The 16,881-nt window shown below is 46.2% G+C and overlaps 1 protein-coding gene across 3 annotated transcripts in view; it reads left to right on the top strand.

Annotated features, from left to right (window-relative positions):
• The window catches only part of PLEKHG4B (pleckstrin homology and RhoGEF domain containing G4B), a 111,226-nt gene that overhangs the window by 47,198 nt on the left and 47,147 nt on the right, over window positions 1-16,881 (top strand). For all 3 annotated transcript variants that reach the window (XM_077304769.1, XM_077304768.1, XM_077304767.1), the window contains exon 3: window positions 12,307-13,666. In XM_077304769.1, the coding sequence (XP_077160884.1) occupies window positions 12,496-13,666 (1,171 nt within the window). In that variant the 5' untranslated portion in view covers window positions 12,307-12,495. The remainder of the gene's footprint in view (window positions 1-12,306; window positions 13,667-16,881) is intronic.

The following is a 16,881-nucleotide window of genomic DNA, read 5'->3' as shown; positions in this document are numbered from 1 at the left end:
GCCGTGTCTTCAGATATGGGAAAATCAGACTGGAGACTCTTCTTAGGGGAAGATTACATGGCAACCAATTCCCCCCAGTTCTGAGTCATTTCCCTTCTTGTGGGAATTAGGCCACATTCACCAAAATGCCCCTCTGCCCTAATACACATGGGGTAGTCAGAGTACACAGGTGTCCACCCTGTTCCTTCTGTCTCCCATATTTTCACTGTTGGTAAAATGTTATGTGCCCACATGCTTCTTTCATGGTTGCTCCTTAGAAGAACAGATTTTGTACCCTATTGCTTACTACCCAAAGGAGTCTCAAAGCGGTTTACAAACACCTTTTCCATTTGTCTCTCCACAATAGTCAACCTGTGAGGTATGTGGTGCTGTGAGAGATCTGAGAGAACTGGGAATGGGCTGCAGTGACCCAGCAGGCCTCAGGTGTCTCAAAGCATTTTCCAGTCATCTTCCCTTCCTCTCCCTCTCACTATTTACAGTTTCAGGCTATAAGTATTTATTTAGATCTTCCTGCACTTTCCAGACTCACAGGACTGATGCTGGTCTGCCTGTCTGCTCCCCAGAATACAAACTGTTGCTGGTAAGGGCTGGCCATAGCCCGTAGCCCAGGAGGGACACACCTGCACCACTCCCTCCCAACTGCAGGCAAAAATGGCTCCTTTGAAGGCTGGACTCTGAGGCATTGTACGATTTTGAAGTCCTACCTCCAAGCCTCCAGGAATATTTCTAACCCTGGGGTAGCTAACCTACAGGTGTGGCCTGGAGAGCTCCTGGAATTACAGCTCACCTGCAGAGTATAAAGATCAGCTCCCCAGGCAGAAAGGGCTACTTTGGACAGGATTGTGGTAGAGAAGAAATATTTAAGGCTTCCCACACAGGGTGTTGTTGAATTGAAAGACTTGAGGCCTACTGCACAGGGTTGTTGTGCAGATGAAACAGGAGACAAAAAAGCCAGTTTCCTCTGCAGAATAACACTGTGCAGTGGCCTCAAATCTGCAGAGAGTTGCAAAGAAGAAAGACACATGGCTTGGCTGTGTCTAATCCCCGGCCAGGACAGTATTTTAAGTGAGAAGTGGCTTTTCTGTGGCCTCCCTGTCAGGCAACTGTTTGGCAGAAGGGGAAAGTCTCCCCCCCTCAAAAGGAAGGCTCTCAGGCTCCCCTGCGTTGCTCTTGGAAAGGCCTCCCTCCCCTCAGTCAGGGCTTGTCAGAGGCTCCTTGGCAGCAGGCCTGAAGGGAGGGGGGAGGGGAGCACTCTGCAGCCTCCTGCCAGCTCTGTCAGGGTTCTGAGGCAATTTCCAGTTGGACATGACAGTTAGGACAGACTTGGGGCGAAAAGGGCTGGTGCAGCCTCTGTTCTCATCCCCCTTGGCAGCCCTGCTGACCTCTCCTTGCGGTGGTCAGGAGCAGACTGGCAGCCATGTCTCCAGATTGCCGTTGGCTGGATGGAATTTTGGTCTGTCCTGGTGAGGGGCCAATTGGAAGGCGCTTTGCGCCTTCCGATTGGCCCCTCCGCTTGTCAGTCCAGGGCCATGGGACCAATTGTTGCCCCTCGCCATCACGGACTAAGCCCATTCCAGCACCCCTTACTGTTTTATTAAGAGGGAAAAGATTAGGTATTGAAAACTGTAATTCAATAATAGCATTACCTTTTTTGTGTGCTGCTTCAGATGTTAAAAGCAAGAGGAGAAGCCAGAAGGAATTGAAGGAATCAGTTTGTAATTGATCTGCTGCAGCTTTTATTTTTAAAGGGGCCGTTCCCAATGTTGCCCGTGGTGGGCAGATAAGGAAGGGATCGTGCCAAATGCTGCTGGTCTTTTTAACGGAGGGAACAGCTGCTGCTCCTCATTGAGGCTGCTTATGAGGATAGGAGAAGCATTAAATATCCACTCGCAGGCTTCTTCTGCCATTTAAAGAAATGTCATTGATTATTGATTATTTTCCTTTTGATTTTGGAAATGATTGGACTCACTGGTCTCCATTAAGGTGTAAGTGTAAATGGGTTATTTGTTAGCAGGGTAAATAAGCCATAGATCTGCACATGCTGTATTTTAGGATAAAGGAGATTAGCGGATTTATTTATGGAACGACATACTGTGATAATGCAGAGGAGAGACAGGGACAGGCATCTGCTCCTCACGGCATCCTTAGAAGAAGAGGCTGGGAGCTTTCGAGAAGAAGGAGGAAATTGCCCTAAGAGTAGCAAGAAAGACAAGAAAGCACACTTAACAGGGTAGGAAGGTCCTGAACTCTCTGACCTATCCAACAGTCTTCTTGCTGCCCCCATCTTTGTACATCAGGCATTGTCTATTCCAGCATTATATATATATATGAATCAAGTTCTCCTGACACCATCCAACATATCCTACTGGATTGTCCCTTGTTCACTGAACAGAGAAGGCACATCATACCTCTCATACCAAAACGGAGAAACCATTCAAGAGACCTGATTTGCCAATTTTTACTGAGTGATAAGGATGCCGACGTCACTTTTATTACGGCTGAATTTCTGTCCTCAGTTTTTAAATTTAAACTGTCTGACGTATCCTGACTAACTTTGTTTATCCTGCTTATCTGCTTTATGCCAATAAAGGTATTGTATTGTATTGCATTATATAGGGGGGTACTGCAACACACACACACACACACACACCTCCAAACATATCTTCCACTCTCCTTTCCACACACGCTGTTCTGCAGAGTCTGTCACTTCTGACCTCCTCAGCAACATTCCCACATGCAGAAAGAACAGGGTTTCCAAAGGAGGCCGGGGACTCCTGTTGACAGATCCCCCCTCTCTGAAGCTGATCAGCTAGCCGGGGTGGGCAAACTTGCCCTGAAAAAGAGGGAGATCCATCCAAGGTGCAGCGATGTGTCTGTTTCACTGCTCATGTGGCCTGGAAGTGACGTCAATCACATGAGGGATGCTTTGGTATTTGGAACGCTTTGGCATTTGGAAAAAACTCTATGGTAGAAGTCAAATTTGCTGTAGGGTTTTTGCCCAAATACCGCACCTGTGTCCCTGATGTAATGTAATTTTTGGGTCCTGTGGGCAGCGACATAAACACGTCACTGTATGTTGGTTGGGCCTCCCTGCTACTCCTGGTCAGCCCCCTCTTCCTAGCAACCCTATATTGCATAATAGTGTCAAAATATTATTTGATCACTCGAATTCCCTTCTCTGTGTGTAGGCACACACAACCGTCTTTTAAGTTTCTGAATAAGTTTCCTTTGCTGTTGAGGACGGTCCGTCCAGCCGCTGTGTTCAGTGTGAGTGCCAGGAGCGCCACCTCCGTGGGGAGCGGAGCAGAAGGAGAGAGGGGCTGCCCACCCCTACCTTGTGAACAGCAAAGTTCTCAGGAATGCAGCTATTCAGGAAATCGCTGGAAGATTTACAGTCCCCAGACCACGGCTCACTAGGGAGGCCAAAGGATTTATAGCCCCATGTTTGTGCAGAGCCTCCGTAGGAGTATGAATCAGGGGTCTAGTGACTGTTATAGCCGCATAAAAGAGGGTTCTGTTTCCACTGCATGTCAACGGCAATCATTCATGGCCCTGACACTTCGGCCCTCAAGTCCCATTCTTGCCTCACCAAGTAATTCTTTTCTCACCCCCCCCCCTTTTGTTGTCATCTTCCAGTTTCTTTACTAGGAATTCAACCAGAGGTAGTTTGGCCGTTGGTGCCAAATAGCGTCTTTTAGCTGTTAACTTCAGAAGGGGAGGAGGGGTGGGTTCTGGAAGTTCAGTGGAGCTGCAAGAGTTGCCTATGTATTTTTTACCACCGCTCCAGGTTAATTTTTAATATATTAAAAAAGCGTCTTAACAGCAGGCACAATTAGGTATTGTCAGAAGCAGGAGGGCTTGTTCTCTGCTACTTTGGAAGTTGTGTTGAGCCTTTGGGAATCCAGTCTGTGCATGTTTTGAGGTGAACAAACTGATGCTCGAAGAAGGAAAAACTGCTGATTGGAAATAGGTGTGATCTAGAGAAGTGTAGACCTGGTGGTATCCCCCATTAAAATGTAGGGCCCGTGTGCTCTAGGGTCTGATGCCCAGCAGCCTGTGGTTTCATTCCTGCCTCACGTACTTCCAGTCTAGACTACCACAATATACTGTGCTTTTGAACACTACGAGTACAACTGATGCAGAAAGTGATAGCTGTTAATTGATGACATGCTGCACACCAGTTTTATGACAACTCCAAGACGGGTAGCTGGGTCCGTCTGTCTGTCTGTCCCAGTAGCTTGGGGCATTGCATTTCAACTTATGGATCCATATCCTCCTACGAGAATGGCTTTATAGTTAATTCCTCCCTCTAAAAAAAACCAAAATAAAACAAAACACCTTCTATTTCTATTTTCTGTGTTAAAACAAAAGTTATGAGCCCCCCCCCCCTTCTAATTTTAAACTGATTTGGTTTCTAAACAAACTTTCCTGCCATTATTTGTTTAAAACTTAATCAAAGGATCTTCAAATAGTTCTTTGTACAGAATTCACTGAAGAAGCTGCCCCTTGTTGATTTTACAAAGGTGGAGTTTCTGTTAGTAAAAACACCTGGAAAACAGCTGGAAAAGCCAGTCATGCTACCTAGTAATGATATAGTTCAGTTGACATCAGTAAAGTACCCTGTAAATCAACACAACTAATATTTAAATCAAATCAGATGGGGATATTTTGGTTAACAAAGTTTTAGAAATCCCAGCGTAAAAAATAATTAGTACCTTCCAGATAAAAAGCACCTGTCTAGACCTGAAGAGAGGAAGGGAGGTCTTACCTGCTGTTTATTGTGTGGAACGTATTGATTTGGAAACAATTCATCTGGCTGGCTGTTGGGAATCTACAAAGCATGCCCCTGGCTCTGGGCCCTGGGGAACAATTTGGGCTGTACCCTGGAAATGATCAGAGCTGAAACTCACCATGACACCAGCGTTTCTAAAGTATTGTGAGGTTCTACAGTAGAAACAGTGTTTGATTTAAACCAAGCACAGAAGCTTTCCATTTCACCAGGAAGTAATTACAGGGCAATTCCCTATAGTGTATTATTTTTCTGGGCAAGGAGCTGCCGCACAGGGTGGTTTGCCCCGCTGCAAGACTTGAGAAATCTAACCGAGGAAGCACGCACACTCCCGGTGCTACCGCTTGGCCGCCAAGCAGCACTTAACAACACATTTCCATGGTTCTGCTTAGCTGTCATGCCAGCTTCTAGCAAATCTTGGAATAATCCCAAGGTGATCTACTGAGAAGTCCTCAGGTAGGATTGCACTGTAAGAATACACAACCCTACCCCTTTGTTCTTTGGAATGAAGTCACATGCCTCTTCATAACCCTGGTTTAATATTATATGTATTGATGATGATAAACACAGTGATGGATCCTCTAAGACCTTTTCCGCACCGGGAATTTGCCCTGACTCACTGCTTTTCTGGTGGTGGGGCAGATTCCCATTTCCGCTCAATATTAGTGCCGGGACAGGGCAGTCCCAGGCCTGGCCCGACTCGGGCCCTCGTTTGTCCCACGGTCAAGGGAACACGGATAATTTCTCATTCTCTTTTTCGCCCCAGGCAGCCATAGGGCCTATGTTGGGCCTGGGCCATCCAGAAGGGAAGAGTCAAGCCATCCTGACCTGACTCTTCCCCATCTGTGGCCATGAGTTCAGTGTCCGGGAGGCGCAAAAATGCCCCAGGTGGCTATGCTGCCTTGGACAGTGCGGCAGGGCATTTTTAAAAAGAACAATGTATTTCATTGTAACGCAGTACTATGTTCTTAAAAGTAAAACACCCAACCAGCCCATGCTGTCCCACAGCACAGTGGAACCTTGCCTCCCCAGGTCCCATGCAGGAGCACTAATCCGGGGCCAAATGCTCCCCAGTGCAGAAGCAGGAAGAGGCGGGGCAACCTCCTCTGGCTCAAACTCCAGCCTGCAGCCCGGCACGGAGCCTCCCAATTAAGTTGCCCCTTAGATGGGAGGCTGCCAAGGAAGCCTGTGCAAAGCCAGGCAAGTGGCCAACCCCCTCTCAACGTCTCTTGCCTTCCAAATTCTGTGGGGTCACCTAAGTCAGCTGCAACTTGATGGCACTTTCCATCTCTACCAAGTCCAGGATACATCTGGTAGCAATCTGTAACCCAGGGTAACAAGAGCAACTTGTATACCCCCCCCACATACACCCCACCATCAAGTGCTGTTCAGAGCCCCTTTCAGACCATATCTTACACAGAGGTTGCTGCTCCTGAGTATTCAGTATTTTTTTCTACTCTGCCTAAGGAATTGATTAGCTGCCTCTAGACATAAATCCAGCAAATCAGGGTAGGTTTTGTTTCCCAGGGCTACACACTCAGCATTTATTGAATGCTTTGAGGAATAACTGTACACAGGACGTAATTGATGTCTCTAATAATTCTGTCCGAGTTCGGTGTAGTGGTTAGGAGTGGAGACTTCTAATCTGGCATACCAGGTTCGATTCTGCACTCCCGCATATGCAACCAGCCAGGTGACCTTGGGCTCGCCAAGGCACTGATAAAACTGTTCTGACCGAGCAGGAATATCAGGGCTCTCTCAGCCTCACCCACCCCACAGGGTGTCTGTTGTGGGGAGAGGAATGGGAAGGTGACTGTAAGCTGCTTTGAGCCTCCTTCAGGTAGAGAAAAATGGCATATAAGAACCAACTCTTCTTCTTCTTTGAATACTGTCCCTTACGTTTCCACTGATCTTGGAGTGACAGGTTAGCTTTTCCAGATGCTTTCCCAGAATATAATAGCCCCTTCTCACTTAAAATACTTTTGTGGCCGGCCATGCTGCTGGAGGGAAGAAACAGCCAAGCAACTCTCTGCAGATTTGAGACCTACCACACAGAGTTGTTGTGCAGGTGAGACTGGAAGCTGTTGCAGAGGTTTTTTTGCCTCCTGTTTCATCTGCACAACAACCCTGCGCAGTAGGCCTCAAGTGTTTCAACTCCACAACAACCTGTGTGGGAGGCCTTAAATATTTCTTCTCCTCAACCCTGTCCAAACTCCATAGCAGCCCTTTCTGCCTGGGGAGGTGATCTTTATACTATGCAGATTAGCTGTAATTCCAAGAGCTCTCCAGGTCCCACCTGGAGGTTGGCTACCCCTGAGTTGGAGATATTCTTGGAGATTTGGAGGAGGGCCTTAAAATCGTACGATGCCTCAGAGTCTGGCCTCCTAAGTAGCCATTTTTGCCTGCAGAGCTAATCATTATAATCTAGAGATGAGCAACAATCTAGAGAGGAAGGTAGAGGTTCACAGACTGTGTTTGGGGTGGAGTGGTTGTGGGTATGTTCCTCCTGGGCTAAGGGCTTTAGCCAGCCCTTACCAGCAACTGTTTGAATTTTGGGGAGCAGAGAGACAGACAGACAGACAGACAGACCAATATCAGTCATGGAAAATTCAGGAAGATCTAAATAAAGAATATTTACAGCCTGAAACTGTAAATTGTGAACAAGTAAATGGCTGGAGAGACATGGGAACTGAAGTGACTTTCTTCAAGCTTGACCTGGTAAATAAAAACTCCTATGAGCTCAAAGGCATAAGTGGCCCAGAATTTCAAGTATAGTTAGCTTTACAGGAAAGCAGACAGTGAGACTTTGGGGGAAACTAGGTGATCCACTTTTATTAGGCAATAACTTGGCCTTGCAGACAACAACAGGGACTGCAGTTGCCAGCAGTAGGTCTGAGGCTTCAGAAGGGCAGATATCACCAACCAAGCAACCAAGTGTATTCTGGGGCCACATGAATTCCTTTTGAAGGGAAGCATGTGAGGGGAGAGAGCCATTTTTGCCTGTGGAGCTGGTCTGTATAGTCTGGAGATGAACAGCAATTCCAGACTACACCTGGAGGTTGGCTGTCCCTGGTCTGAACATATTCCTGAAAGTCTGAAAGTGGGGTCTCAAAAGTGTGTGATGACCCCGCAGCTACCTAGCACGCCCTGACTTATTTCAGGTCAAGAAAACATTGCAGAGAGGAGGTAAGGTTGCCAGATTGTTGTAGGTTCATCTTCTGGAATTCCACACTACCTGTTGTTGTTAGGTGTTGTGTCCAACCCATTGCGACCCCATGGACAATGATCCTCCAGGCCTTCCTTTCCTCTACCATTCCCCGGAGTCCATTTAAGTTCACACCGACTGCTTCAGTAACTCTATCCAGCCACCTCATTCCTTTTTTGCCCTCAATCGGTCTCAGCATTAGGCTCTTCTCCAAGTAGTCCTTCCTTCTCATGAGGTGGCCAAAGTATTTGAGTTTCATCTTCAGGATCTGGCCTTCTAAGGAGCAGTCCGGGCTGATCTCCTCTAGGACTGACCGGTTTGTTCGCCTTGCAGTCCAAGAGACTCGCAAGAGTCTTCTCCAGCACCAGAGTTCAAAAGCCTCAATTCTTTGACGATTGGCCTTCCTTATGGTCCAACTTTCACAGCCATACATTGCAACTGGGAATACCATAGCCTTGACTAGATGCACTTTTGTTGGCAGGTTGATGTCTGCTTTTTAGGATGCTGTCTAAATTTGCCATAGCTTTCCTTCCTAGGAGCAAGTGTCTTTTAATTTCTTTGCTGCAGTCCCCATCTGCAGTAATCTTGGAACCCAGGAAAATAAAATCTGTCACTACCTCCATTTCTTCCCCATCTATTTGTCAGGAATTGAGAGGGCTGGATGCCACGATCTTAGTTTTCTTGATGTTGAATTCCAAGCCAACTTTTGCACTCTCCTCCTTCACCTGCATCAACAGGCTCTTTAGTTCCTCTTCGCTTTCTACCATTAGAGTGGTATCATCTGCATATCTGAGGTTGTTGATATTTCTCCCTGCAATCTTCATCCCAATTTGTGATTCATCTAACCCCGCCTTTCTCATGATGTGCTCCGCATACAAGTTAAATAGGCAGGGTGACAGTATACAACCTTGCCAAACTCCTTTCTCAATTTTGAACCAATCAGTAATTCCATGCCTGGTTCTCACAGTTGCTTCTTGACCTGCATATAGGTTTCTCAAGAGACAGATAGGATGCTCTGGTATTCCCATCTCTTTAAGAACTTGCCACAATTTGTTGTGCTCTACACTAGCGATGCCCAACCTGCGGGCCGCGGACCACATGTGGTCCTTCGACTAATTGGAGGTGGGCCCTGAAGGACGCCTTCTCTCCCCCCCCCCGGCCCTTTACTTCATCCCCCCCCAGCCTTTTACAACACACTTCATTGTTGTGGCGTGTCTGCATCTTATTTTGAAGGGATGTTTAAACATTACCATAGCGATCAGAGAGTGTTAGGGCAGTGGTTGAGAATAGAGGAGTAAACTACCCCCCCCCCCACCGGGCCTCAGTAAAAGGCATTGAATGGTCCCCGGTGAGTGGTCCCCGGCGTTAAGTGGTCCCCGGTGATAAAAAGGTTGGGGACCACTGCTCTACACAATCAAAGGCTTTAGCATAGTCAATGAAGCAGAAGTTGGTGTTTTTCTGGAACTCCCTGGCTTTCTCCAGGATCCAGATTATGTTAGCAATTTGATCTCTAGTTCCTCTGCCTCTTTGAAATCCTGCCTGTACTTCTGGAAGTTCTCAGTCCACATATTGCTGCATAATCCTAGCTTGTAGGATTTTGAGCATAACTTTGCTAGCATGCGAAGTGAGTGCAATGGTGTGGTAGTTTGAACATTCTTTGGCATTGCCCTTCTTTGGGATTGGAATGTAAACTGACCTTTTCCAATCCTGTGGCCACTGTTGAGTTTTCCAAATTTGCTGGCATATTGAGTGTAGCACTTTTACTGCATCATCTTTTAAAATTTTGAATAGTTCAACTGGAATGCTGTCACCTCAACTAGCTTTGTTGTTGCTCAGACTTCCTAAGGCCCATTTGACTTCACATTCCAGGATGTGATTATCAGGAATGTTAAGCTCGCTCTTGTATAGTTCTTCTGTATATTTTTGCCATCTTTTAAAAATCTCTTCTGCTTCTGTTGGGTCCCTACTATTTTGGTCCTTTATCATAGCCATCTTTGCATGAAACGTTCTCTTCATATCTCCAATTTTCTTGAAGAGTTATCTGGTCCTCCCTGTTCTATTATTTTCTTCTATTTGTTTGCTTTGTTTATTTAAGAAGGCATTCTTATCTCTTTTAGCTATTCTCTGGAATTCTGCATTCAGTTGGGTGTATCTTTCTCTTTCTCCCTTGCCTTTCACTTCCCTTCTCTCCTCAGCTATTTGCAAAGCTTCCTCAGACAGCCATTTTGATTTCTTGCATTTCTTTTTCTTTGGGATGGTTTTAGTTGCTATCTCTTATACAGTGTTGCGAACCTCCGTCCATAGTTCTTCAGGCACTCTGTCTATCAGATCTAATTCCTTAAATCTGTCACCTCTACTGTATAGGGATATAATTTAGCTCATACCTGAGTGGTCTTTGCAACAAGAAGCTGATGATCTGAACCACAATCGGCTCCTGGTCTTGTTTTTACTGACTGGATAGAACTTCTCCATCTTTGGCTGCAGAGCACATAGTTAATCTGATTTCTGTGTTGACCGTCTGGTTATGTCCATGTGTAGAGACGTCTCTTGGGTTGTTGGAAAAGAGTGTTTGCTATGACCATTGTATTCTTTTGTCAAAATTCTACCATCCTGTGTCCTGCTTCATTTTGTACTCCAAGGCCAAACTTGCCTGTTACCCCGGTTATCTTCTGGCTTCCTACTTTAGCATTCCAATCCCCCATGATGATAAGCACATCGTTTTTGAGTGTTGCTTCTAGAAGGTGTTGTAGGGCTTCATAGAACTGATCAACTTCATCCTCTTCAGCAGCAGTGGTTGGGGCATAGACCTGGATTACTGTGATGTTGAATGGTTTGGATTCGGACTGAGATTCGGACTGAGATAATTCTGTCATTTTGGGGATTGTATCCCAGTACTGCTCTTCCTACTCATTGATTATGGCTACTCTATTTCTTCTGAGAGATTCTTGCCCACACTACCTAGGTGTGCATAAACCTGACTAAGGTCAAGACTGCTGTGCACAGAGGGCCCTCCTCTTAGGGTTGCCATCTTCCAAGTGAGGCTCTCTACCCCACCACCCTCACGGAGAGTCTGCTATGGGGAGAGGAAGGGAAGGCAACTGGAAACTGCTTTGAGACACCTGAGGCCTGCTGAGTGACTGTGGCCCATTCCCAGTTCTCTCAGACCTCTCACAGCCCCACATCCCTCACAGGTTGTCTGTTGTGGGGAGACAAAGGGAAAAGGTGTTTGCAAACCACTTTGAGACTCCTTTGGGTAGTAAACAGCAGAGTACAAAAGTCCAGCTCTTCTTCTTCTAAGGAGCAACCGTGAAAGAAGCATGTGGGCACATAACGTTTTATCAACAGTAAAAAAATGGAGACAGGAGAAGCAGGGTAGACACCTGTGTACTGTGACTACCCCATGTGTATTAGGGCAGGGGGGCAAGAAGGGAAATGATGTTGAATGCAGAACTGGGGGGAATTGGTTGCCATGTAATCTCCCCCTACGAAGAGTTTCCAGTCTGATTTTCCCTTCACATATCTGAGGACATGGCTCTGGAAAGCACATCTGTAACCACTATGCCACAATTCCTAAAGGTCAGTCCTCTCCCACACTCAACGAACATTCCAAACCACAGTTTCTTGATACCCATCTCTCCACACCCATGCCCTCATTTGCCACCACGCCACCACAACCTCCTCCACAACACACATATTCAACCCCATACCCTTACAGATTGGACAACCCCTTCCTGTTCCGACCGCCAAGTTCTAGCGCCTGTTGTATTCCTAGATACAACGGGCTTTGCCCCAGTGTTCATGTAATTTTATAATTTGTCACGTTTGTTCCTTAAATTATTTACTGTTATGCAGTGATTAGTCGTTTATTAATGTTAACTGTTTAAACCCTAAGCAAATAGCAAACCCAAGTAGCTCATGCCCCAGAAGTCTTGTTAGCTTGATGTGCAGTTGAGCAGTCCAGTAGCACCTTAGAGACCAGTCCAGCCAAGTCCCTTAGAGACAAAAAGGATTTGGGGGTTATGTTATCACATGTCAATCTCTGGCAAAGAGAGCTTTGACTCTCGAAAGCTCACCGCCCCCCCCCCCAACTGTGTTGGTTTCTGAGACGCCCCTGGACTAGGTGGTTCTGAAACTGTTGTTGGTTCTAAAATACGTTGTTCCCTGCTAGGTTTTATGAAAAGTCAGTACTGTGATGTACTACTCTTTTCCGTTGTCCTGGAGGGTCAATAGTAGATTAACTTTTCTTTAGAAAGTAATAACACGAGAAGAAACATTTCCAGTTAAAATATTTTGTTTTCTCTCTGACTTACAGGGCAATTATACTGGCCTTATTTTCTACCACGAAGGGTGGCCATTGTGCATTCATGAGAAAGTTGTTGTACAGTTGGCCCCTCTCCACAAAGTCCGTTTAAAACCAGGAGATTTCTACTTCCAAATTGTGCCAGTGGGGAAGCAGTCGGCCAGCCTAGTGTTAAAATGCCTCTCCAGGCATGGACAAGGAATGGAAGAAGTGATTGTACCTGAAACCATGTATGGCTATATTTTCACATCAGAGTTTTTGGAAAATGTCAATTGTAGACGGGACGGCTGTCCCTTGCAGAGCTGCCTGCTAACCACAGGTCCGGCCACCTACAGGACTCCTTGGAAGAATATTGTGAATCCTATCTTTATTCCCACGGCTGAAACCATCCTGCAAAATTATTCTGGGAGTTCCCGGCTTGATACGTTAATCCTCAACAATCCTGATGCTAAAGCCATGGCACAGACCGTGGAAAACAGCAGCTCTCGAGAGAGTTCCACATCTAATGACACGGGCTCTACCACGATAGAGGTCCCTCTGGCAGATAAAGAGGGCCCCCGGAGCAATGATAATTCTGTTGTGTGCCATTGTCCTGAAAACCAGGCTGGAGTGGAAAACTCAGACACTTCAGCTGCAGATGGAGAGGACAACGGGCCAAATCCAAGAGCACTTTCTGCAGGACACCCGCTTACGGATCCCATTTCAGGCCAAGCTACCGGGGAACCTGAAACGTCTTCAGAATTGACACAAGATTTTTTGGACAGTGATGCATCGACTCCTCTGCTAGTGAAAAAGAATGGTGCTAAAAGCATAACTTTCGGTACTGACTTGAGCAGCCTGCATCAAAGAGGACGGGATTCTGTGTATTTTGAAACAAAACGTTTGTTTAGAAAGTCATATATAGAAGCGCTGCAGAACCCAATGAGCCTGGGCTCCAGCTCTGAGGAGTCCATTGCAGAGGAAGAACTTTCAGGGCACAGTGTGGATCCAGCCGAGGCAGGGGGTCATTCCAGGAACAAGGGATGTGGGAATTGTGTCAAGCAAGAGAGCTTTTCTGGCAGAATACTAGCAAGAGGGGATGAACCCAAAGAGGACATTCAACTGGGGGACCATTCCCAGGCTTCAAAAAAACTCTTTGGACCTCACGAAACATCTTCCATGGCAGGTTGTAGGTCAGACTCAAGAAGGTCTCGGTCTTTAGACAGGACACTTAAGAGTTCCCGAAGTAAAGATCATAAGCCCAGGGTGTCTTCAGATGGAATATTTGGTGCAAATCCCAAAAAACTCTTAAATGGGCATTCTGTAGGGCTGGATATGCACTTCCATGAATTCAGATCTTCAGAAACCCCAAAATCCAGCCAAGAGGATGAAGGTAAAATAAGCATATAATGTCTATCTTGCCAGATGTTGTCTGTTCAAGTGGGTCAGAACCTCAGTTAGTACAAGAAGGCTGTGGAGATACTTGCTGGATTGAATGTTTCCTCCCTTTTGTTTTTCATTGTTCTCCTGCTGCATCTCAAGGTGTTGTGGAAGGAAATGGTGGCTTTGAGTGAAGTGCAGAAGGCAGTGGAATCCACGGGCCTTCCACTATGCCTTAGGCTTGGGGCCCGAAACCTAGACCTCACTTTCAGCCATATCTGAGTCAGTGCTTACCGTACGCTTTTAGAACATGATCTTTGCCTTGTAGATGGGGCAAGAATGGCAGGGGCTTCACTCTCGTAGTTTCTCAGAATCATGATTAAGTGCGAAGCCCCCTAATCCCGAGGCTCTGGCTCTCACAAGTTGGTGGGGTTTTGTTCTCCTTTTAGGGGATTAGGCAGCTCAGCTACAATATGGGTTGGACTACACCCCAAAAGCCATCCGTTGCTTTGGGAGCAGTCCAAGTTCCCCGTGCCAAGAACTTCTGTCTCAGAATTAATTCAGAGATGCTCAGTAAAAATCTTGTATCATAAACTACTGTTTGTATCTGGAATAACTTTGTAATCTGCATGTTTTTGAGCAACTATCGTGTGGGTTTTGTACAGCTTTCAGACTTTCGCTCTGCAACAGCTCTTTAGGTTGTTTAAAATAACACTGGCATATTAAATCCCAATTATGTTAATAAAAATAGCACTTCGGTCTTTCCATTCACTCGTTCCTGCCCTATCATAGAATGATAGAGTTGGAAGGGGCCATACAGGCCATCTAGTCCAACCCCCTGCTCAACGCAGGATCAGCCCTAAGCTGTCCATAAACTAATTCATGGAGCAACTGGGATTTTGAGAAGGTTGAGGCTGCAATAGCACACTTATGCCAAACTTTGCAATGACTGTGGTGTTCGCCCAGTGACTTCTGCGAGTCAAACAGAAACAGATTTTTCTCTCCCAGCAAAGTTGTATTTTTCTAGGGCTTTGCCACATTTCCCTCCAATTGGCTGTGGCCACATATTATGTTTTTATGTCTTTGGTATTTACTTCTTTTTTGTTTTTTGTTATTCCCTGTTTTTCTCCTAATTTTTTTAAAAATTACCATTACTCCGAGACAGCTTTATCCTTGTTTGTGATGTTGTGGTTGGTTTTCTTTGTCATTCCCCCCCCCCCACCTCCCACTCCTTTTTCAGTGACTGGACAGTCATCGTCATCATCATCAAATCACTCCCTCCCCTCCTTCCCTCTGCCCTGAAGACATGTGGTTCCAGTTATTCGGGGATTTAAAAAAAATAGCGCTAAAATATGTCTGTATTGGTATCGTGTTGTAATTGTAGTTTTAATGGGTTCTTGAATTCCTAGCTTTCTTTAAAAAATAGTAAATCTCTAGTTGCTTCCTTTGTAGAAGTATGAGGGGGAGGGCAAAGCTCTCCAAGGGAGAAGCCTGGAGACTTTCTCTTTTTTTTAATGGGATGGGAAATCAGATAACATGCTTAAGCTATCACCATGCTGTTAATGGATTACAGTTCCCATGCTAGCAGGGGCTCATGGTAATTGTAGTCCATGAACATCTGGAGAGCCACGGTTTGGCCACCCCTGTTTTAGAGCCTTTAAAAATATGGCAGCTGGGCTGTGACACCATCCACGTCAAGACTGATGATGGCAGAACCCTCCTTTGAACATCTTCGTGGTGGAAGGCACGTGCAGATGAAAATAGTCTCTCCACAACTGTGGACATGCCCAGGGAAGGCAGGTGTGCAGACAAGCCATGCTCACACCAAGTCCAGTGCTTGTGGATTGACTGCCAAGAAAATCAGGGGTATGCTGATAGTATGGTAAAGGTCCCAGTGAATGAAACCCAGATTAAACTGTAGGGTGTGAAAAAATCTCTAGCGGAGAATCTTGAGCTCGCTTTCGTTCCCAGGCATTTGAAATGGAATGCATAACAGTTCCGTTCCAATATTTTGTGTCTGAGGGTGCTTATCTGAAAAGTTGGCTATAAACCATCAAATATCTCATTTAACTCCCATCCTATGCTTCTTTTGGAGGTTTTTCCTTCCCTTGTTTGTTTTACTTCGATAGAGTAATTAATTAGTCTATAGCCTGAGTTTTCACATCTTGTTTACCATTCTTCCTTGCTTCTAAAAAAGAAAAAGTGACGGTGATTATCTTCTCCCTGCCCATACAAGAGTTTCAAACAAGATGAGACAGAGGGGGATTTCACTGTTGTGTGCTTAAAACAAAAACAACGGTATCCTAAATAAACTACAAAAGTATACTTAATGTGTTACCCTTGGATAGGGGAGCCATGTTGGTTTGTAGCAGAACAGTTAGACTGAGTCCAGTAGCACCTTAGAGACTAACAGAAGTGGAGCTCCTTTGATCAGAAGGGAACTTTGACACTTGAAATCTTATGCCCTGAAACTCTTGGTCTCCACAAAACTACTTATCTCAAATTGTAACGTGCCTTCCTGATATGACAGGCTTCTGTTTTTCCACCTAACCCAAGCTATAATACAGGGGTAGTCAAACTGCGGCCCTCCAGATGTCCATGGACTACAATTCCCAGGAGCCCCCTGCCAGCATTCGCTGGCAGGGGCTCCTGGGAATTGTAGTCCATGGAAATCTGGAGGGCCGCAGTTTGACTACCCCTGCTATAATATTTCCTCCCTAATTAATGCTTTCCCAGAACACCCTTATCCATGGTTTTTCTATATATTTGTGAAACAGCCTGGGGGGTGGAACGTGTTCGGGTATCCGAGTTAGAATAGGGCCAATCAGGGTGCGGCTGCCCCTACAGCTCCCGTCCTCCTTCCCTGGGCACTAGCCACATTCCTCTCAGACATGTCAGAGACAGAGAGAGACACACAGAGCCCTGCCAGACTGAACATGAGCCCTCATTTCCTCCTATGGCTCCTGCTACGAGGGAGGCAGAGAGAGACACAGAGAGAGCTGCCCCAAACTGCTGACCAGCCCTGCTTCCCTCCTAAGAACGAACCCTAATTACCTGCTATGGCCTATGCTGCCATGGAGAGAGAGACACAGAGAGAACCGCCCCTGCTGCGATGGAGGGAGAGAGAGAGAGACAGAGAGAGCTGCCCATAACTGCACACCAGCCCTGTTTCCCTCCTACAAACCAACCCTGATTACCTGCTATGCCTCCTGCTGCGAGGCACACCAA

The sequence above is a fragment of the Paroedura picta genome, chromosome 11, assembly GCF_049243985.1.
Source record: "Paroedura picta isolate Pp20150507F chromosome 11, Ppicta_v3.0, whole genome shotgun sequence".
Classification (NCBI taxonomy): Eukaryota; Metazoa; Chordata; class Lepidosauria; order Squamata; family Gekkonidae; genus Paroedura; species Paroedura picta.
This window is presented reverse-complemented; position numbering and strand designations above follow the sequence as displayed.